Genomic DNA, 22,489 nt, shown 5'->3' with positions numbered 1-22,489 from the left:
TTACTTATCCACCACGACTGAAATCGCCTTCTTTACATTTTTGTGTTGCTGCTGCACTTAGAACCCAGAAAGTCTTGAGACTTTTTCTTCCTTTTGTTCCTTTATATGACTCTTCACAGATCAACAGCTTCACTGATCAACTTAGGTAATCTCCCAACCCTTTCTAAGGTCTTGTGTAAAAATCAGTTACAGAAAGAATTGAGGCTTTACTGAGCTTCCCTGAAGCCAAGCCAGGCCAACCAGCTCTGAGACTGATGGAAGGACTGATCCTTGAAAGGAGAAAGACCCTTCTCTGAATGCCCTGCTTGGAGCAGTGCCAGTTACTTTTGCCTCAGAGTAACACAGTTCATCAAATAAATCTCGACCTTACCTTTGGCCTCACAGTCCTGAAACAAGGATGCACTGCTATGTCTTGTTGTCAGACCTCCTCCGCAGGGAAAGCAGGATACTCTCCCAGCTTCAGGCTGGTATGTCCCAAGGGGGCACGGCAGACACGGTTTGAAGCCATCAGGAGAATGTTCACCCGGGGAGCACTGATCTGGAAGAGGAAGGACACACTTGCTTCAATCTGTACATTACAGATGAAGGCATGTTACTGAGCCTGCACAGGACCTGAAACCTCACGGTGAAACTGCTCTCCTCCTTCCTTGGGAAGTGGGAACCAGGGTTTCAGAACTGAACACAAGCAACAGCATTAACAGAACTCAATACATCCAATGTACAGCGTCAGACAGAAACAGACACTGGTAACCTTTGGTGCTAGTGAGCTCTTCTGTGAGCTGGAATGGATTTCACACTTTGTTGCAAGGCCACACTGGACACTCGGCCCATCCAGTGCTTTCTGCTCATCTGCACAGTGCAATTGTATACTGACTATCTCCTCTTTCTAGCTAAAGAGCTCTTGGACTCCTCTCAAGTGAAATAATTTAGTACTGAACCTAAGAGGCCAAAAATGTACTTCCAGATCTCTATAAGTATTTTAATCTTAATGTTATTGAATATTCATACTTCATAACCATTAGCATTACCAGATTGTGGTGTGAACCTCGAGCACCACAAGTAATGGGGTAAATTCATTAAACTAAACATTATGCATGCCTCAAAGACTTTTAAAGTAGAAATATTCTTGCCATTCCTCTGATACTGGATCTTAGATAATTATCTGTGCACTGGATTGTTGTGTTCTGTGTGGTACATGGAGAACGCTAAATCTGACTGATTTTACTTAAAACACACACCTCAATATTATCTAACAAGCCCAGCAGTATTTATAAGTATCTTTGAAAAGTTCTGGTTTTCAAACTTTTCACAAAAGAACTGGCTTTCAGTGCCAGTATTTAATAATTACCCTGCTCTGGAAAGGCACAAAACACTGTTGCAGTTGTTCAGCTGTGCTGAAAAATTCTGTCCTTTTAAGACCTGTTACGATAATAAACTGTTAGTTTTAGTTTATAGCTCCAATAAATCACTCAGTGAATAGCTGTTTTGTTAGGAAGTTAAATTGGCCTTGGCTTCATTTCAGGATATATGACTAACAACAAGCAGGGCATTAACTACCGGTCATGATCAATGATGAAGAGTTTTGTTTATGGCTGATACACTGCGTGGAAGAGTCAGTGTTCCTCTTTAGCTTAAAAATAAAATACAGCAGGTTAAGCAATGCTCTGTAGCTTATCAATGAAAGCTTTTGAGGAAGTCTTAGCTCTTGGTTCTAACTATTTCCACCACACATCACTTCTGCCCTCATAAGGACACACATTCATTTGCTCCCACACTTTTCAAGCCTTTCTCCATTTTATAAACATTCCTACAGAACACTCATCTCTGTACACTTTGTGCACTTCAACAAACATGAATGAATTAAGGCTTTCATTGCAGCACTCCTAATAAGGTAAGGAAAGAGCACTATTTACAATTCCACGACAAGGAAAGACAATCAAGGTTAGTAAAGGTGATTTTGAGAAGTGGCTACTGACTTCAGAAAGCCTGGAGCAATGGAAAGACCAGTACATATCTGCTTCCCTCAAAAAACTCCACAACTCTATGAGAAATCCATGCTCTGAGTGGCCTCACTAGAAACTATCTGCTCTCTGCTATCTCCCCTTAGCCTGTCCTTTTACATTCATTTTAATCACACGTCAAGTTTGGAGTGGTTTGGGGTTTTTCTTTTACACTTGGGAGAGGGAGTATCTCTGTTCTGTGTTTTGAACAGAATGTTACTTTACATTGACCATACAAATTCAACATTAGAACTGTACTTCAGGTTTCCTGAACTTGCTCAAAGTCCAGCATAACAGTAGGACAGCTATCAGAACTCAAAGAAAACCTGTCCCAGGCAGGAATCAAACCCACTACTTATGTGGAAATGTTACATTTGAGAACTTATCCCATCAGATCTCTCTTGACAACTTTATTATCTGCAGCTTACTTGCCTTGACACCACATGTTGTAAAATTGTAGAGTTCCCCATGGAACAAAACTGAGTTAATCTAAATCTTCCAGGATTATTTAGCAAAGTGCCTACTTTCTGAAAATTTGCATTGAGGAAGCAAACTGAAGAAGACCTCCTCAGACATCACTGAGATCCTCCAAATGGGGCATCTTTAGATGCACTGCATGACTGAACTCTGAGAGGAAGAGAAAGATGGGACAGAAGCATCCAGTGGTCTGTTTCTGTGCCTTACCTCCACATTGAGACACACTGTGAGCTCCAGCTAATTTTTGGGTTCCAGGATTCTGAGAACTGGGGCAAGAGTAACAAGTTATTTGTCCTTCCTCATCCTTGTTAAGTTTTACTGGGGCATAAACCACGCAACTTTCTCATTCCCCATCATAGTACGCTCACATACATCAACTAACAACAAGAAAGAAAATATCAGATCTAACATCTAACACTAACATTTTGTGTCTGTGGGTTCAAACCCAAATTAGGTTGCCAGCTGCTGGATTGCTAGAGAAAGTGCAAGGTGATAGAAAGACTATGGTCACACAAGTATTAGATCTGGTCAACTGCAATGTAGCAGTTTCTGTGCACTGAGAGAAGGCTGATATTAATCTGAGATCAATTAAGCTGTTCTGGAGCTACACTCCAAGTGCAGTTACTTTCCCACTTGCACTAACTGTTCCAGGGATGCATAGTGGCAGGTCAGCAGGATGGTGGGCTATGCCTGTGAGAATCCCCACAGAAGAAACACAGGGCTGAGACAGTGAAACACAGGAACTGTATAAAATCAGTATGGGCCCAAACAAAACTTCTCAATTAGATCTGAACCAATCAAACCAAATATTTTCTTTTGATTTTCCTAAAAGGTGTCAACAACAGAAAGAAAATTGTGTTAAAAAAAAAAGGCTAACTAGCCACCACCACCACTGTAATAGGGTGTTCAAAACCAGCTGAAAAAGCTGTGTACAGTGTGGTGGTTACAGCCATGCACTAGCTTGCAGAGAGAAAAGGATCAAGTAGGAGGACACAGGACAGGCTGCCCCAACATTAAAGGCCATGTAACATCTCCTCAGCTCTTTCAGTACAAACTGCAGATTAAAATGAAGAATATCTGCTTGGGCAACAGCATCTTGCTGGAGAAGAAACAGGCTGAGAGAAGACCCAGCTGGATGAGCAACAGGCTTGCTCTGTGTGCCCACATGGTTTGGGATCACAGGACACCACCACCCCAACTGGCCACCCTCTGCCCCAAAATCACTGCTTATCACTATCAGAGCCCCAGCGTGTGGAGGGGCCTTCCAAGACAGAGCAGGTGAGGGGAACACTAATTGCTTTTACAATAGGGGTGACTGGCTTATGAAGCAGCATATCTTTCTTCTGAGACACACCAAACACTTCAGGCTTTGATAGATCCTATGTGGATATGAGAAAAGAGGTTAATACACCCAGATACAAATTTAGCTATTTACAGTCTAACAAATATTCATTATTCAATGCAAATATTAGAATTACTCCAAGTGATGTCCAAGTTTTAATGCCTCAGGCTCTCAAATATATCAGTTTCTTCACATGACCACATCAAGCCAAACTTTTCAGAGTGGTAAAAGTGTCCAGACAATTTGATCCACAAACACATTCCCTGTAAAATGCTCCAAGTTCTTCCTCATGTTCCACCTAGAAATGTTTCAAATAAAGGCCACTCATCTAGTAACACTGGAGTACAGAGCAGGGGTAATGTGGAAAGCCTGTTTGGAAGCTCACAGCATTCACCAGGGCCCAATTTAGCATAACAAATAGATTTAGTGTTAGATTCAATTATAGTAACATTAATTATAGGGCCATTATTTCAACACAGAAATAATCTCCCAGAAATCCATAGGACTGTGCATAAAGCTAGGATGAACCTTCTCTTAAAAAAAAAAAAAAAAAAAAAAAAAAAAAATCCACAAGAAACACCTCTAAGAAGTTCAACCTTTACTGACATCAGTTTAAATGAAACAAAAAAGAAGTTTATGAGCTTCATTTCACAAAACTGCACGGTCCCACCCGACACATGGGAAATACCCAGTCAAAACTAGATCTGAAGATTTGCAAATAATGACATTAAAACACAATTCCACTGGCTGGCTTTGCTCTTTTTTCAGAAACCTGATTGTTTTTCTCCAAATGAACAAAAGAACCAATTGCCTCCAGTAGACTTCATTTCTGCAGCCACTGTCTTTGTTTATCTTCAATACCCATTAAAAACCTGGTCTAGAGTCTCATGCAGCTGTTTTAAAGAAAAAAAAAAGTGAAAGGTTTTCTGATGCAAAAACAAGAAGAAAAGGAGGGGGGGGAAGAGAGGGGCCCACAGGGAACCAGGATTAACAGTTACAAAGACATTTAAAGGCTCTTCCCCTCTTTTCAACACATTAGCCTTTGAGCATTTGCTCCTATAGACAAACGCTGTAGTATCTCAGGGGCTGAGAAGGTGAACCTCATAAAGGAGGTCATGATCCACCAATTCACCATTTTCTTAAGAATGATGCCTTGACTTTATAAGGAAAATCACCAAAAAGGGATGCAAATTGATTCTGAAGCGGCATCCTTTAAGTTATTGTGTTTTAGCAGTTCACACATTTAGGTCACATGAGAGGGTTATGCATTCTGAGGATTTATGCCTTAAATCTATAACTGTCAGAGCAGGCAGGTTAGCAGAAAAATAGCACCCTTTCTCCCCATTTGATAGTTCATTTTTTCTTGTTGGATTTTCAAAAAATTCTAAAAAAAAAAAAAAAAAAAAGAAAGGCAGCACAGTTCTCTGCTGTGTAACATGACTATTAATTATAACAAGTGCAAAGGAAGGCAGCATTTTGCTTTTCTATTTAAATCTCCCTCTCATACTTTTACAATGCCAGTGCCATACCACATCTAAACTTCAAAATGTCACTTTGGATGATAAGTTAATACTTTATTTGCAGGGGGCAAAACTGCTGAATGCTGAGCAAGGAAAAGCATTGACACCTCCCATGCAAGATGAAGCTGCCCATGGTTTACATCAGAGCAGTGCCTATGCCAGTGCTGCCCATGCTTGCTCTTCTCTGAAGTGACAGTTCTTTGGAAGAACCCACTTTGCAGCTACTGTGGAGCAAGGACATGCTCACATGTCATTTTATGCAGCATTTTCAGGAAATGGTAATTCTCATTGCCTCTTTCCATCTCTTAAACCACTGGCGTGTCTAATACGAAAAAAAAATCAAATGGAACAGGCAAGGTGTACTTTCAACTCCATAGGATCAGAGTTTTAAGCAACAGAAAAGCAGCTAAATTGCTTGTTGTTTCTTCCTCAGTGGAAAGTCCCTGAGGGCAAAAGGATCCCAACAGATATGAACTTATTATCTTCCAATATGGAGGTTTTTGGTAAACCAGTTTCTGATAAAGAATTGTTAGTATTTAAACAGCTGGTCCTTTGGTTGTTAAATCTGTCTAAAGTCTAGCTCATACTAGAGAATGGATACTTGTAGCCAGGCTAGTGAGTGAAACTGCATTCTCCCCAAGACAAATCTCATCTCAAGGAAGCACATAGCGTTTCCAGCATCCTCAGATAGTTCACATGCAGTCTTGAAGCACTGTCATTCAAATATGCATTTCTTTACCTGAAAATTTACTTCAGTGTGGAAAGATCGCACTTCTTCTATGAGAATCCAGTTCTCTGGGAAGGTTGATGAAAGTTCTATATTTCTATATGTTTTTCCTGTGATATCCATTATTAGAGACCTACCACTGGTTGCTCCTTGGAAGCACAGGACTTCATGGAATTAATCAACTTTAATTAATCAATGCTGAATACAATTACTTATTGACACAGAACTCGCACATAAGGCAGACAAATGCAACACTTGAACCTCTAAAGCACTAGGAAATCCCAAACAGAACCATACATTGAACAGCAAACTTGAAATAAAATACACTATGCCTGCAATCAGCAGTGAATTCCCTTTTACCATCAATAACTGTTTAAAGAACAGCAGACACACATGCACAACCATCCAGCACATTAAGAGTGACAAAATACTTTGGAAATCACATCTAATCTGCTCCTGGTGCATTTCTAAAGCTTTCCTTCTGTGCTGTGCCCTGCCACAGACAGTGGGAGTTAAGACAAGAAAATCAGGAATAGTACTACCTCTCCAGAAGCGTGAAACCAAATGAAGTTTAGTTTGCTGCTGCAACTGCAGGCCAGTTATCCTACACAAAAGCTGTCAGAGCAGGTGCTGGAATTTCCCTCTTACGCTGCTCAAATATAAATAATGTTTCAGACAGTGCTGTGCCAGGATAAGTCTACCACAGGAAGAGCACCAGCACTAGACTGTCTGAATAAATAAATAAACCTTATCTAACCTAGCCATACTCCCAAGTATTTGAAAACGGTGAACTAAAACCCGCATTTTACTCATTAACTGCATCACAGAAGACTTGTAAGTCCCTGTGACTTACTTTGTTCCCTCACTGCTTCCTGCTCCTCCAGCCAGACTGAGCAAAATCTCTTTGCCAAAGTCTTCTGCCTGTCTAGAGACTACATCCACCACCTGCACTGAATCCATCTGCTGACCTAGTATCTCTTGCTGTATAGTCCCTTTCTCCCCAGAACCATCAGCATATCTAGGTAAGCAGGGCCTCAATCCTGTCCAGAAGTTCTCAAGCAGCTCTGCAAAACAATCAGATCAAAATAAAAAACCCCACCCTGACTCTTCCACACACGTCCCTGAGCAAGCTTCTTCCCCTTCTACACACTGTTCCTACTCCATTCTCTTCTCCCCAGTCTATTTCTCAGCTCATTCTGACTGGCATCCCAGGCAGCAGCACCAGCCCCCAGTCCTGCCTTGACCATACAGCCTGGGACAATCAGCTTTTTCTAAGGAAATGAGGCGTACGTAACAATACGGCCTCTGTGGGGACTTTTGTGTCCTCTCAGCAACTAGTGAACCGTCTGTCCAGCTCCCAGCAATCTGACAAGTGATGCAGAGAAGTTTCAAAGGCACTAATTTTCTGTACATTTAACATAAATAAGCAGGGAACATGCAAGTGGAAGGAGAGAAACCTTCTCAGCACCCCTGCAAGTGAAAGGTTGTAGTGCAAACTCCATCTCCTGTTTGATCACAGCAAATATACCCAAGGATATGGTCTGAATACTTCAGCTGAAGAACGGAAGAGGATTTAGTGATTGCACCTTGTTTGGCATGAACAAATCGAACCATAAAGCACAAGACCCACAGAGGATCTTACACTCATTTCACTGCTCAGAGCAGCACCTCTTAAGATATCCAGAGTAAACCGTGGCACCAATTCAGCAACAGAAGAGGCCCAACTTTTGCAAGCTGTTCTTTAAAACATTTGTCTTCATATGCTCAGTGACTCTGCTTTAACCATAATCAGGCTATTGTGCTCACCACACCAGTTTTCCAGGCAGGCATTCCCCAAAAGCTTCCTTTCTCTCTAAAGGCACAGAAATGCCACGTATGCTTCTCACTTGTACTGAGACATTAAACTGGTTCTGCAGCTACCTAAAAAAAATTGTGTTTCTTTGGTGTTCCAACTTCTATTCGTAACTCACATTGCCTTCTCTACCTGCAGTATTTTTAGCTTACTCATTGCTGTTTTTTCCAGATGAAAACACAAACTTCTTCAGTCATACTGTGCTCTGTACGATGGACTGAGACAGATTTTTTCAAAGTCTCCCTCCAGCATCCAACACAATAGCTTGAAAACACCCACATAAACTCATCTTGGTGAACTTTCCAAAGTTTTTCAGACTTATTGCAATGTTACAAGAAAAAAAAAAAATGGAAAAGAAAACTTCCAGCTTTTTCCGACAGAATTCCTGATTAATTCCCTGCTTGCTTGCACAGATGTTTTAAACAATTTTTCTGTTCTACAAATCCAAGTTTTTCTAGAGTGAGCAAAACTGGATTGGAAAATCTATTCTTAGGCCAAATGTGTTGCTGCTGGAAGACGTACTAATTCAATCTGACAAGCATTTTAAAGGCTTGCTGATCGACAATCCACCTACATGCTGCCTACCCCATGCAGCCTGAATTAGCTGTCATGGTTGTTAGCCCCTGTTAAGACGTAACATCTGACCCCTCTCCTTAACTTTTGTGCTTTGGAAGCATTTATTATGGACAGCATTATGGTGGTGCCCTCCAGTGCCATGATAATTAAGACTTTTCTCAGGACTGGCCTATAAAACCCCTATTCCCCATGAATTTATAACTCAGTCATGAAGATTCTCTGGGGCTCAGAGCTTAAGGGGCAAAGCCAACGAGACTGTATCATATTCTGCACAGCCTTTTCTTTAGGACAAGGGAGAGATGAAACCTGCACAAGTTCAGAAACACAGTGTTACACTGAATATTAAATGTAGTCTTAAAAATAACACTGTTGATGTCAAGGCCATTGGTGCCTGACTTTATTCCCACGATTTCTACCTTTGAGCTTATTGCAGGCTGTACATCAGCTATAACAAGGTGCAATGCACTGAACCCTTATTCTAGTCTGTAACACAGCAATTGCCAACAATAAACACATAGAGAGACATCTCAGTAGCACTAACAGTAACCTCCACTTCACACACAGCCCTCCTCTCTCCTGGACAAGCATCCCATGATCCCTCCAAGCTCACCACACCTGAGCAAAACAGTAAAACGCACGTGGATGGTTTGTTCCTAATTCACACATAACTTACCACATCTGTTACCCAGCTGCATCTGTCCTACACCACAGGACTGCTGTGGCTCTGAGGGCCTGAGAGACTTTCTGGCCACTTCGTGGTCCATGCCAGAGACACGGATGCGGAACTGGTCCCTGCTGACTGTTTTCCGCAAGGTTCGAATGGTTTTGCGGAACCTCTTTTCAGTCTTCTTCCGAGCACAGCGCACATCACATGTGTCTGAAAAGCATCAAGGGTGAAAGCTGCTATAAGTGACCGTGCACAAAAAAACCCACCCAATCCAAAACACCAACCAGTGCAAATCACTGAGAAATCACTTCTGTGCACAAGTCTGAAATCCTTAAGGACTACACCACGAGGCTGAAAGAAAATTAATCAGACTGCAAGACTTCAATCCATGGGCAGACCTTAAATCTTTGAAACTATCCCCATCCGTCACTCTTTCCGAACCATTAATTTTCAAAACAGGAGATACTTTTTGTTACCATTTTGCATACAGATAGAAGTGAAAAAATACGCAAATTAAGGAGCAAACAGCAAGAAGCTTCAAACCGCACCTTGGATTATTTTCCAACCAACCTGTCACCTCCTTCCGGCTTGTTTCAAGCTCAAAGTCCGCAGTGATAACAATTTCTCTAGTCGCTGTCAGTCTACTGAGGGGTCCATGGACTTTCTTGCCAGAGCTGCATGTTAGGTTTACATAGTGGAAGCTCTCCATTACTGAATTATGTCTCTCTGTATGAACAAAATTAAAGGATGCAGAAGCTTGGCCGGCTATGTTATTGAACATTCACCAGTGCTCAGCAAATATGTCATCATGAAGAGTTAAAGAAGAGGAAACAAAGACCTCCACATGCCAGTATATAAAGTTTGGCCAGTTTTTCTACTGGCACACCCTAACATAGAATTGTGACTCCTGTACACCTACAGATGTGCTGCCAGGCTGAGACTGGGGCACTGCAGCCCGTCTGAATCATCACTAGGATGGGAGCTTGGCTGCAGTGCTCAAACCACATCCCCTGGGCTTTGCTACCAGGTTCTAAGGAATTGCCTTTGCACTATGCAAAGCATCTTAAAACCATGACACTGCCTGCGTCAGGCAGGCTACTCAAAGGAAGAAATTTTGTACACATATGAAGAATGTGAATAACACATTAGCTTATAATGGTGTTTAAATTAAGTAGTGGTTGCGTACACAAGACATTTGGAGACCATTTTCACGGCTTCAATGAGGAAATAATATTTAGTTAAAGAAAACACCCAGAATAAGCTTTGGTTCTGGGGTACATAACTCTTCACTGAGCATCTAGGGTAGTTCCTCACTGTTACTCTGCTGCGGACAAACAATCAGACACCGATTCATCATATTGTTTAATGACTCCTTTTCCCAGCTCCATTTATTTGATTTCACTTTTTTATATGTACTTCTCCTCATTCTCTGCTCACTTTGTAAATTCGCAGACTGTACTTTCTGATTTGGAACAGATGGAAGAGCTGACCTCACTGTGTCCATCTAGGGCTGCTGAAGTATAAAAGGAAAACAAGGGAAAAGAAGAATAACCCTTTGACAATACAGTCAGCATAAAAGGTCAGGAGATTCTTCAATGAGGCATCAGACAGTAAGAAGCAGGTGAGAAGGGACAGATAGAAAGATAAAAAGAAAAGGAAGAAAGTAAAAGAATGAAAAGAATTTGATTTTACTGAGAATTTATTACCAGCGTTACAACAAAAAAGGAGAAGGGCTTTCCTAGCAAGACTGCAGGGATGCCACAAGGAAGTCCTGTGATCTGAAATAACTACTGCAAGAATCATGGCTGGGAAGGACTGTGATTTCATGAGGTCAGTGAAGAGCAGAAAGCCTGTAGTCCTCTATGCCTTGCTTATGGTGTACTTCATATCTGGAAAGCATTGATAACCCCTGAGCTATGGCTCTAACCTGCTTACCTGCATTTTTATTTTCATACCTGGTATCATCTGTTCCAGACCTTCTTGAAACATCTCAGTCTTTTTCAAACTACATTTTCCTTCATTTAATTTAAAGGTTACGCTTATCTTGATGGCTGAAGCATCTTCAGGAAGAAACAATGACATGTTATTTTAAAAAAAAAAAGGAATAGAAAATGTAGATAAGCCTAATGTCACATCATTGTAATGATGACATCAAAAAATATGCTGATATAAAGTGAAAAAGTAGTCATCACAGAAAACCTAAAGAGATGCCATATCCCTCCTGCTGTGAAGCTGGTTCACAACTTCAATTGGAAGAAAATGTGGTGAATTTTATTTTTAAAAAAGTAAAAAGAGAAGCAGAAGAAAAATGAGAACAAGTTCAGATCTGCTATTGGGTAAATCAAATAAGGGTTAGCTGCAATCAAAGGAGATACTCCAGACCAGTTCAGCAAATAGTTTATGTCAATATAAAAATAGCACCTCTTATCTGTTTAGCTGTAAATGTTTTCTAAATTTTACCGTCCAACAGCTCATTCTAAACATATTGTGTCTTACAAACACTGTCCAGTCTGGATAATTAAAAAGAGGCATGACACTCCTGGTCTGGCTGTTTATTTCACTACTGATCTTTCCCTCTTTCCTTATTTTTAAGTCTCAGTTTGAGTGATGCTGATTGAAGCAGCACAAGGGGAATTTTTCTGCTGCAATCATGAACGACAATCATGAGGATAAGGAAATAAAAACAGACGGAGCATAACAGAGAGTGAAAATAGGAAGTCAACAGAAACACCTTTATTTCACAGTTATCACCGAAAATAAATCAGTCAAACCATGCAACAGTAAATGTTGTGATTACCCAGCCAGCTGGAAGCATTTGTATTTTGCTGCTTTTTCTTAAGCTGAGATGACCTGCCACAGGTGAGGGTGTAGGCATCTTGTGTTCCTAACAGACAGACCAGAGAGATAGAGAGTAAAGGCATAGGCACAGTGCACAGACTGAAGACTCCTGTAGTATGAAAGATATATTTAATTTATTGATCGGTGTCATCATCATCCTCACCTTTTTTAACAATGTTGTTCATAAAATACTCTACATTAGAGCTTGTCTTTTTCCAAGCCATTTAAAAGGTTCAGGAAGAAAAACAGCATCTGTCCCACAAGCACCAGCTGAGTCCCCATGCCACGTCCTATGGGATGGAGGGGCTGCACAGGCAAAATCCCAGACCCCACGCAGGGCTGGAATGCCTTCGCCCCATTCAGCAGTGGCTCTCACAGCCAATTAAGGAATGGCCCAGGGAGCACGGAGAATTCTGCCCTGTCCTCCCCAGCTTCAAAAAGACAGTTGTCATGAGAAGGGAATCTGAGGGTAGAGTGGTTATAAAAGACAAGGAAAGAGGGGCTTTCCTGGGACACTGTCAGGGATGTAGCCCTTTATTATCTGTAGTGAAAGAGGAAAGATTCCTGCTGATTGTCTCCTTCTTGGGGCTTCCATGACACAGGATATTTGCCCCACTTACACTCTCTACAGAATCACATGCTTGTTTTTGTTAGTTTTGACTTACCAGAAAACACCTGGACATCCGGAGAGCAGCTTAAAAAGCATCTATCACTCCCACCACTCTTAATGCAGTGCAGCAATACCTTGGGTGACATATTATCAGGCAAGGGACCTTTTGTCTCTAAATAAGATAAAACAAATACTCACAGAATTAAAACATCTACCTACACCCTGCTAATAAATTGACAAGCAGCTGCTTTTGTAGCTGGTACCTGAGAGCACCCATGCAATTAATACGCTGCTTAGGCAGAAAATCAAAGCGAAATAACATCACTGGCAGATGACATCACATAAGCAATTTCCTTTATCATGAGCGAACCTTCTCATGCAGAGAAACCAAAGGAAATAGAAGAATGAGCTAGACAAAAAGCACAGGAAAGAAAGCATCGAAATCCCTCAAAGTATCTCCTGTTTTTGGGGTTGGTTTTTCACTTGTTTTTATGAGTTTCAACATCATTACCATCATGCCTTGCTACAAAGCAAAGCGGAATACCGGGAACAATGACTCATACCACTTAACTGGACAGACCATTGGATTTGACTGTAACCATATGGCCATCACACACATCAGGAGTAGAAATGCATTCACTAGACACCTTACCAACACAATCCTTTTTGTTCCAGTGTAACTTGTAGTTAGAGTGACACAGGCATTCATAGTCTCCCTGCGTGTTCACACACAGCTGTTGGCAACCACCGTTGTTGATGCTACATTCATTAATATCTACAGAGGAAAGGTAAAAATAGTTACAAAAAGAACTCTTCCAAAAGTTCTGTATTCTGACTCCGCTAGGTAAACATGTACACAAACACTGCTTAGTAGAGTTTGAAAAAGACTTTAGGAATGCTGTCTGGACACCCACCTTGAACTAGTTTGTCTTCCTGGAAATCCTTTGATAAATTTCAAAATAGACCAAATGTTGGTGGAAGGGAAATGTTGATTGTGTCCTCAAACCTCATAATTAAACAATATCCAGCCTCAGCAGTATGATAGCAAATTAACTCCAGGAAAAGGAGGTCAAATCAAATATGCATTGTACTGTCTGCTTAATTCTTATTTCTAATTGGTAATAAAGACAGGCAACACAGACAAGATTCATACTCATCGATCCTCCAAAGTGCTCTGATAGATACAACTACTGTGGAACATGGTTTGACTCTGTGGGCAAACATTGTGTCATCATTGTCCCTTTTGGCCAATTATCCAATTTTAGGGCCTTGTCCTGCCCAATAAATGCCAACAGGAGGAGAAACCACTGGCAACACAACATACTGCCCTTGGTGCAAGCTTGCATGCTGATGCAGAATATACCATTCACTAGTGCTGTATCCCAGGGGTCAATACCAGGGCCAGTACTATTTATCCTCTTGATTAAACCTGGATGATGGGACAAGAGTTCACCCTCAGTAAGTTCGCAGATGATACAAAACTGGGAGGAGTGGTTGATACACCAGATGGTTGTGCCACTATTCATAGGGACCTTGACTGGCTGGAAAATGGGTCAATAGCAACCTCATGAATTTCAACAATGGGAAATGCAAAGTTCTATGTCTTTGCTGCTCAGATCCACCTCGATGACTGCTTCACTTGTCTCCTGTAGCTCTATGGCAATTGTGCATAGACCTAGAAAGCTGTCATCAAGAAACCTGTCACAAGTCCCATAAAGTTTGTGCAACTGAGGGTACCTGCTTCTACATACAATTTTCTCAATGCTAATAACAAGTTCTTGTCACTGCTCTCCCCAACCATTCGTTCCCCCTTACAGATATCCTGTAGGTAGCAATTTGTTAGAAAACATTGTGAAACACATTACAAAACTGATCTGAATTCGGGGGGAAATATCCTAATTAACAGAACTTAGACAGCAGGGGTAGGAATGGGCAGCAGAGGAATAATGCAGAAAGAAGGGAACACCTTAAACTAGTATTGCTGCCTAAGATACTACAAAATCAGCCCAAATCTTTGCTTTTCATGGACCTTTTGTCAGGATGCTGCATGCAATGGCAACCTGTTATCTCCAGTATTTATTGACTTCTTCCTTGGAGGTCAAAAGGTGTATATGCAGTATCCCTACCAGCTTTGACAAAGCCTATGACTGCCAGTCAATGAAGGACTTACTACAGTATGAGGATTAACATCTTCTCCCCAGGAATAAGAAAAGGCCAATTAGCAGCCAACAGCAAAATTACAGTTCCTTTGCCTCACTGGTGGCCAAAAGAAATTGAATTAACGCAGAAGAATTAATGAGAACTGACTTCTTTTTGCAAGTAGAGCACATGAACAGTGTTATTCCTTATCCAGTCAAGTTCCCCTGTTCATCAGGATACAACACAGAGATGTTGTAGCCCTGTAATCTCCTTTGCAAGGAGGCAAAGGAGAGTAGAGGCAGAGGGTAGAACAGAACAAGCATACAGAGATCTCTGAATTGTTCCAGTTGGTAAGGTCTTGTGAAGTCAGTAAAATCTTGCCAAGAGCTTATATAAACCAAATTTAATTCCATTTAGTGTCCCAGCTATTGTTAAGTAAAATCTGGAAATTTCTCACACAAATATTCACATTTGACATGCATCAAGGTTCTGTGAACATCTTTCTCTTTCCTTGAACTGCCTTTGTAGGAAAGACATAAAAGATTCAAGAGTATTAATCTTGGCCACTGTAAATCAGTGGCACTACATCAGCTAAATTCCAATCTACATCATGTGAGGATCTGACATATGCACAAAGGCAACCTGCAGAACCATAATTTTGGAAGTCATTCAGACCTTCCTGCTCTTTAAGGCCTTTTCCACTAACTTTTCATTGAAGTCAATGACACTTCTGCATGTGAAAATCGTATCAAATTAGGGCTTTCATATCCAAATGCAAAACCTATCAGCTTGTCCTAATAGCAACATGGTGTGAAGGTAAAATCACTTGAGCAAAGAAAGAAATAAGCAGGATTATTTCCTACTTTTGCTGTGTCTCGTTATCCTGGCAGAGAGTAAAATTTACTCCACGGGCCTCCTGCATACACCTCAGCTTGCGTCTTGCGCAGAAAATAACTAGACCTGTGGCAACAGCCATGTGGCAATCAGCAATGGCCTGTGGTGCCTTTCCATAACTCACCTCCACAATGTGTGAAGCCATAGAGAGCATATCCTTTGTTGCAAGTACACTCAAAGGTGCCTGGATGATTGATGCACGTGTGGTCGCACGTCCGCTCGAAGGAGCATTCATCAATGTCTGCAGGTTTTAAAGGGAGGCATCAGTATCTTTCAGGCTGACAAGGCAGCCCTGATGAGCTAACGGAGTTGGACGCGGAGATGTGCAGATTTATGTAAACTAAGCAAATTCTTTGAAAGCAAATAATGTAACATAACGAAATGACAACTTTTAAAAGAGCGCTTAGCTTGCCAAACAAGCTTTTTCTTGGCAAACGCAGAAACTGCTGTTACATTTTTAAAATTATGTTTAAAACAAATTATTTCTCTTCTACGGGAGAAGAAAACTGCTGAAAAAACTCTTATTTCATTTAGAAAAGTCTACATAGAAAAGAATTCTACAAAAGAAAGTATTGCCTTTGTTTTTTCCTCCCTAAATAAAAACGAAGGCCACAATTTTAACTCCATGTGAACATACAGTGTCTGATTTAAGCCTGCTGAAAATCAACATTTTCTCCAAGAATGAACATTTATTACACCATCGAAAGAACCTAAAATTTCTGTGCTAATACATTATGCATGCCACGTAAGAATGCTGCAAGACACAAAAACTTTCACATCAACTTCACTGACACATTTCATCAATCTTGTTTCTTGAGCTTTGGCATGCTTCAAGGTATCACTTCTGAAACAGTCTAGGGAAAGTTAGAGAAGTGACAGGGACAAAAGGGAGATGCAAGTCTTTAAAATACATTTATAAACAAATTACATCTAAAAAAACCCCACAAAATATCTTGAAAATATGATATTTATATAGTAAGTTTGCTCCATATAAATAGCTGTCCTTTGTCTGATTTCTGAAGGATAAGAATACACCAAAAATGCAGGTGAAAAGTACCTTCTGATAATCAGTTCAGCTTTCTGCAATTAATCATTAATGTCAGATAGTTGCCTAGGAAATGGCACAATTCACCATTTGGCTGATTGACATTATATTGTTTCATACTGTAGCTTTTCCACAAAACCAGAGCATTTTGATATTTAAATTTTCATGCATTTAAGCAGCTTAAACAGGATTGCTAACTCTATATGTACAAACCATTATACAGCAAAGCAAATATGCTGTGCAAATCTCACAGGAGAAATCCATGTTATCTTCAAAATCAAATGCTCTATGATGTTTTAGAGAACAGTGTTTCCAGTCTGTCTCCAGGCCTATAATTTCATAGATCATGTTATATCTTTTTCCTTTTTAATAATGAACTCATGGCAACAAAATGTCCTATTAAGAAAAAATAATTTCACTGCAATGGTGAATCAGTCAGTAAGATGGACAGGGAGATATTGTCTAATTTTCCCTGTAAATTATTTTAGGATCATTAAGGCAAGGGGAAGTATTAACCTCACAAAAAGCTTTTTAATATGATGCTGTCTCTGTCACTTCCTGATAATAGCTCACTGTGCCATTAAATATATCTCCTACAATAGTATCAAGCCAACTGTACTAACTCAACAGCTGTTTCAGAAGAAAAAATATCCAACACTGAGGAATGGAAATTCTGGAGTCCATTATCACCTCATCATTGTAGTAGATGTCCAAGCCACGCTGATTTGTCCTACTTTTGTTCTACTATTGTCTCTCCAGTGCACATACCTTGACAAGACTTCTCATCTGTTAATAATTTAAATCCTTTTCTGCAGCTGCAATCAAAACTGCCAACAGTGTTTTTACAGAAATGATCACAGCCTCCATTATTGGACTGGCATTCATCAATATCTGTAACAAAAAAAGCACTTCAACAAATAAACATAGTGCACTCAACATATTTCCACTGCCAGACCAAGAAAACAGTCTCATCCAGTTGGTTAGAGGAGCCCAGAAACAAAATCCAGTGAGAGTACCACAAAAGGAAGATCAGGTCCAGCTCTTCCTGGTCCTGGCCCATTCAGTCCCAGGACAGTGTTATTTCTTCTCATTTAACATACTGCTGTCAGTTACATTTGGGTATATGTATTCATAAAAGACCATTTCCCTAAGTTCTGTTTGGAAGCACTTTGACTCCAACGCTCTCTAAAAGGTTTTAGCATTTTAAACATTCTCTCCATTTCCTCTCTGTGAGCCCAGCAGAAAATCTCAGGCAGATTCCTGAGCTACCCCATCCTTTTCATGCCAATATTAGAATGAGGCCTTTATCTAATATTAATTGACTCATGCATGGGGATTTCATCATTTTTGCTTAGCAGAACAGTCTTAACATCTAATCGCTGGAAAATGTATTCTAATATACTGTATATTCTAACAACTGTCCCTTTGCTCCTTGCCAGTACTCTCATTAGAGCCACCTGGACCAGTATATATTTATAAAACACATCCCTATTTGCACACCTGATATTTACTTGCAAACTGCTCTAATACCCATCTGACTGCAGGTAAAACAGCAGACTATTGCACTGTATACCTGTAAGCACCTACATGCCTACTTCTCCCAGCACTGACCTCTACTGCACCACAGGCCTTTATTACCTCTACCAAACCTCACCTGCGAAAAATGAGGCCATCTCAGCACGAGAGGTGGAAGTGGTGAGGGGGAGGGCAGAGCAGAAGAGATTCTCTGCACATGGTACAGCTGATGCGATGCAAACCACACCTCCACCCTGGCTGCAGTCCTTTCTTTGGTTAGGTTACACACACTGCCTTTCCTCTGCACGCTGGACTACCTTCATTTGGAGATTAACACCTTATAAGCAAGGTAGGCACATGTCTACAATTATAAAACTCACCTTTACATGTCTTGCCATCGAACTGGAGCGTGAATCCCACAGGACAGCTGCAGTGAACTCCGGTCGACGTGTCCTTACACGTGCGATCGCAGCCGCCGTTATTTACTGCACACGTTTCTGGCCAACAAGATAAAGCTGAAGTTTGCTCAGGGATGTTATAATGGTAACAGGAAACATCATGAGACACGAGGCACAGTTCCAAGCACACTGCTATTTGAACAGATTTAGTCTAGTGTACACAAGCAGCTACTAAAAACATGTGTTTGGCAAAACCCCTGCCTCAGCTATTTCCAGGTTTTTTGCGGAGACTCTACAACCTAAGATACTGCCCACTGGGTATTCTTGTCCTTAAACACAAAACCCTGCTCCTTGATGATGACTCTGTTACTGTCATTCTGTCTCCTTATGCCCACACTCAGTCCTGGCTGATCCTCTGACGCTTCCCACCCACACTCAGACAATTGGTTACACCTGGCACTAGTAAACCAATTTTCTTAAATCCCTCCCAACACACCTTCCCATCCTACCTGTGCCCCCAGTCATGGTGGATAACATCCACAATGGTAACCCATGTGCCTTTTTGCCATTTCAAACAAAGTTTGTTGGTCTAACTTCCCCCTATTCAAACTATGTCTAAATCTCACCAAACCTTTCTAGTGAACACCCTCAAAACACGGTTCTTCACATCCAGCTAAACAGAAGTAACTCACTCTTTGGCATCCATCCTCTTGTAGTCAGTCTAACAGCCTTGTCACTGGCTGGACAAATGCAATTTTATATAGCACATATTGATTGAGAGAGCTGCAAAGAACATTTTTTATGTCTGCTTTCTGAAATTCTCTCTTTCTAGCTCTCTCTAGCTCTCTCTTTCTATCCTAGTTTTTTGCAGCATCAAGCATATGCCACTCATTCTCAAGTTTTGAGAACTGTATTGGTTAATTCCCTTGCAGTTTCTCATCTCACATTCAGTATTGGGAGGCTATGTCCAACCTCCAAGGGAAGACAGAGTACATCTTCTTTCTTCTTCTTTCCACAGAAATGTCTTTTTTTTCTTTCTTTTTTTTTCTCTTTTTTTTTTTTGGAAAACCAGGATATTTATTTAGGTGTCTAAACATGGACTCAGGAGCTCAGGGCTAGCCCTACACTATTGGTAGCTTCTTTCTCAGCCTCCATGCCACTTCTGAAGTAAGTGCCAGCAAGCACAGTAAATCACCCTGACTGCATGAAGAAAGGGCTTTTGAGAGCTGGACATCCACTGACCCAGCTGCCCTGAGACCACAGTGATTGTTTCTTATGCCAGTGCCTTCCCTGCAGTGACAGACTCCTAGAGACTAGCATTTTGGGCCAGATGGGAACACCTCTAGGAATAATAAGATGGCCTTGCACCCTAACATGTCCTTCTAAATGCAATTTACCACTAGGCCCAATTCTCTTCCACACAGAAGTATACTTTCAGTTGAAGAGAAGCAGGTAAAACACTGCTTCCTCCACAATCTAGGCTAAAAAAAGGGCTAAAACTGTAGCACAGAAGGGACTCTACTGCATTCCCATGGTGAATTAGAACCATGGAACTATACACTGCAGCACACAGACACAGCCCAAGGGCAAGTTCTTGATACTTCCCCACTGACCATCACAAACAATGTATGTAGTTTTTAACACATTATGGAATAATATTATTTCCTTAAGAGGGAGTGAAGCATCAAAGGCAGAAATCAGTCCAGAGCTGATGGTTACAATAAAAAAAACAAAACCAAAAACAAACCCACACCAATTCTTTGATCCAAAAGGTTTCAACAAACACCAGAATTATTTTGGATCAGCACTTTTACCCATAAGCAACCGTCGCTTCACCCTCTTGTCCACATCAGCTGCTGCTGTGGTGTTCCCCTCTGAAATTTCCACAACAGCCTCTTCCCTCTCTGTAAGGAACACGAAAAAAGCCAATGAGTAAAGGTACCCTGACCAGAAACCTCATCTGACTTTCAGTATTTACACACATGCAAACTGCTGCATCACACTCTGCATCATCAGAGACAGTCAGAACTGACTAGGCAGAAACAAGTTATTTTTATAAAGAAAGTAGCAATGAAAATCATGAAGACTCTTCAGTCAAAACCATAAGAATACTCTGCTTCTGTGGCTGCCTTGCAAGTCATGTTTGCTTCAGTATTCTTAACAAAACAAAAGATGTGCCACAGATGTAGTAAACAGCAACAAGATGAAAGAACTAATTGAACTGTCATGAACTGTTCTCTTAAGAGCACACTGTCATCATCTATCATGAACAAATACAAGGACTAGCCATTTATGTCTAAGCATTTGATTTCAATCAACAGACAACAAACTCTTCCAGAGACTGTAAGAGTTTATAAATCTTATGTACTTTCTTTACTGGATAACTGCTTTGCAAAAATTGTACATTAATTGATTTCAGAGTTCTGGTTTTAACAGATGCACTCCCTGGTTACACTCTGGCTCATGCTACATGAGAAACTGAACCTAAAATACTCTAGAGGGAAGGAAGCCTTCTTTGGTTAGTGGCAGGCCTTGTGCTTCAGAGGGACCAGTGATAATTGCAGGCTGCAATACATTAGGTAGCTACTTACATAGAGAAGAATAAGTTGCCTGGACCCAACACTAACAGGTTTCTTAATTTTGAATTCCTTGACATTTTCTAGCCATACTATTATGAGGAGCATTAATCATGAACACACAGCAACCCCACACCACCTTAGAGTTGGTCATCAACATCAAACTACTTCCCTCCACCGTATACTGACCCAGGCAGGTTTTCCCATCCACATGCATGATGTACTTGGGGTGACATCCACAAATAGGCCCATTATCAGCATCATCACACGTATGTTGACAGCCCCCATTTCCATGATTACATGTTACTAGGAAGAAAATATATTTCACATCTCACAAGTACTTCCAGCATCTTTGAAAGACAGTGTGAAATTCTGTCGCCATTTGACCATCTACACCTTCCTAACATGCCCCTTTCCCAAGGAACTCTGCCACACTGAAGCACTCTCTTGTGGAGCTGAACTTCCTGCCATTATGAATGATGGCACAATTCCCAAACTGCAGACACCATAACAATTAATAGACTAGTGTGATAGTGTCCACAAAAGGCATTGATTCTATCTTAATTCAAATGCACACAACTTAGGTGTGTCATCCCACTTTAGCTATAACATACCAAATCCCACATCACTGCAAATAGAACACTATTTGTTCACTTTGGGAAACCACAAGCATACGCAGAATATTGCATACAAATGCAGCTCCTCTGATTCTTGGACAGTTCAAATCCTGGTCGGCATTCACAGGCAACTCCTCCTTTGGGCGTTTCTCTGCAGATGTGGGCACAGCCATGATCTTTATTCATGCAGCTCATGCCTTCTGCAAAACAGGACAAGTGGAAGAGCGTCAGCATCCTCAGCATCTCTGTGTGCAGGCAACAAAGTCAGTTCAACACACACACAGACCACAGCCTGCTACTTCTGGGAAGACTCTACAGCGTCAGGACAAGACGTTTCAGTTTACAGACAGGAAAGGCAAGAAGTCATCCTGCAAAGTCAATGGCCCCAAGGTTTCTCCTTCTGTGATCTTTTCTGTGCCCATGTTTTCACTGCAAGGTCAAAAAGCAACATCCCTAGACTTGTGCAGCCCCCGCATTCTCATCTAATGCTCTCACTTTATACCGGTGTTCATAAAACCTCCTCATTTGTTTTATAAAAGTTGCAAGGTGGCCGATATCTGGCAAGAGCCAAGTCTAAAGTGAAGTTCTCATTTCTCTGCTTAAAAGAGCAGCCACCAGACAAAGGAATGTTTAGCCAACAGTAGCAAGAGTCATCACAATTTCAGTTACTGGCCTTCAAAGCAGATTTCCAAGGTC

General features: G+C 41.0%; 1 protein-coding gene across 2 annotated transcripts in view; it reads right to left on the bottom strand.

Annotated features, from left to right (window-relative positions):
* Positions 1–22,489, bottom strand: part of SCUBE2 (signal peptide, CUB domain and EGF like domain containing 2) — a 44,060-nt gene that overhangs the window by 9,729 nt on the left and 11,842 nt on the right. For both annotated transcript variants that reach the window (XM_064657362.1, XM_064657363.1), the window contains 13 exons: positions 21,868–21,993; positions 21,366–21,482; positions 20,415–20,504; positions 18,583–18,699; positions 17,456–17,578; positions 15,767–15,883; positions 13,262–13,384; positions 12,665–12,781; positions 11,959–12,045; positions 11,117–11,221; positions 9,732–9,887; positions 9,168–9,371; positions 371–538 (listed from right to left, as the gene is read on the bottom strand). In XM_064657362.1, coding sequence (XP_064513432.1) covers positions 371–538; positions 9,168–9,371; positions 9,732–9,887; positions 11,117–11,221; positions 11,959–12,045; positions 12,665–12,781; positions 13,262–13,384; positions 15,767–15,883; positions 17,456–17,578; positions 18,583–18,699; positions 20,415–20,504; positions 21,366–21,482; positions 21,868–21,993 — 1,650 coding nt within the window. The remainder of the gene's footprint in view (positions 1–370; positions 539–9,167; positions 9,372–9,731; positions 9,888–11,116; positions 11,222–11,958; positions 12,046–12,664; positions 12,782–13,261; positions 13,385–15,766; positions 15,884–17,455; positions 17,579–18,582; positions 18,700–20,414; positions 20,505–21,365; positions 21,483–21,867; positions 21,994–22,489) is intronic.

The sequence above is a fragment of the Pseudopipra pipra genome, chromosome 6 (genome assembly GCF_036250125.1).
Source record: "Pseudopipra pipra isolate bDixPip1 chromosome 6, bDixPip1.hap1, whole genome shotgun sequence".
Taxonomy (NCBI): Eukaryota; Metazoa; Chordata; class Aves; order Passeriformes; family Pipridae; genus Pseudopipra; species Pseudopipra pipra.
Note: the sequence above shows the minus strand (reverse complement) of the source record. Positions and strands in the feature narration are given on the sequence as shown.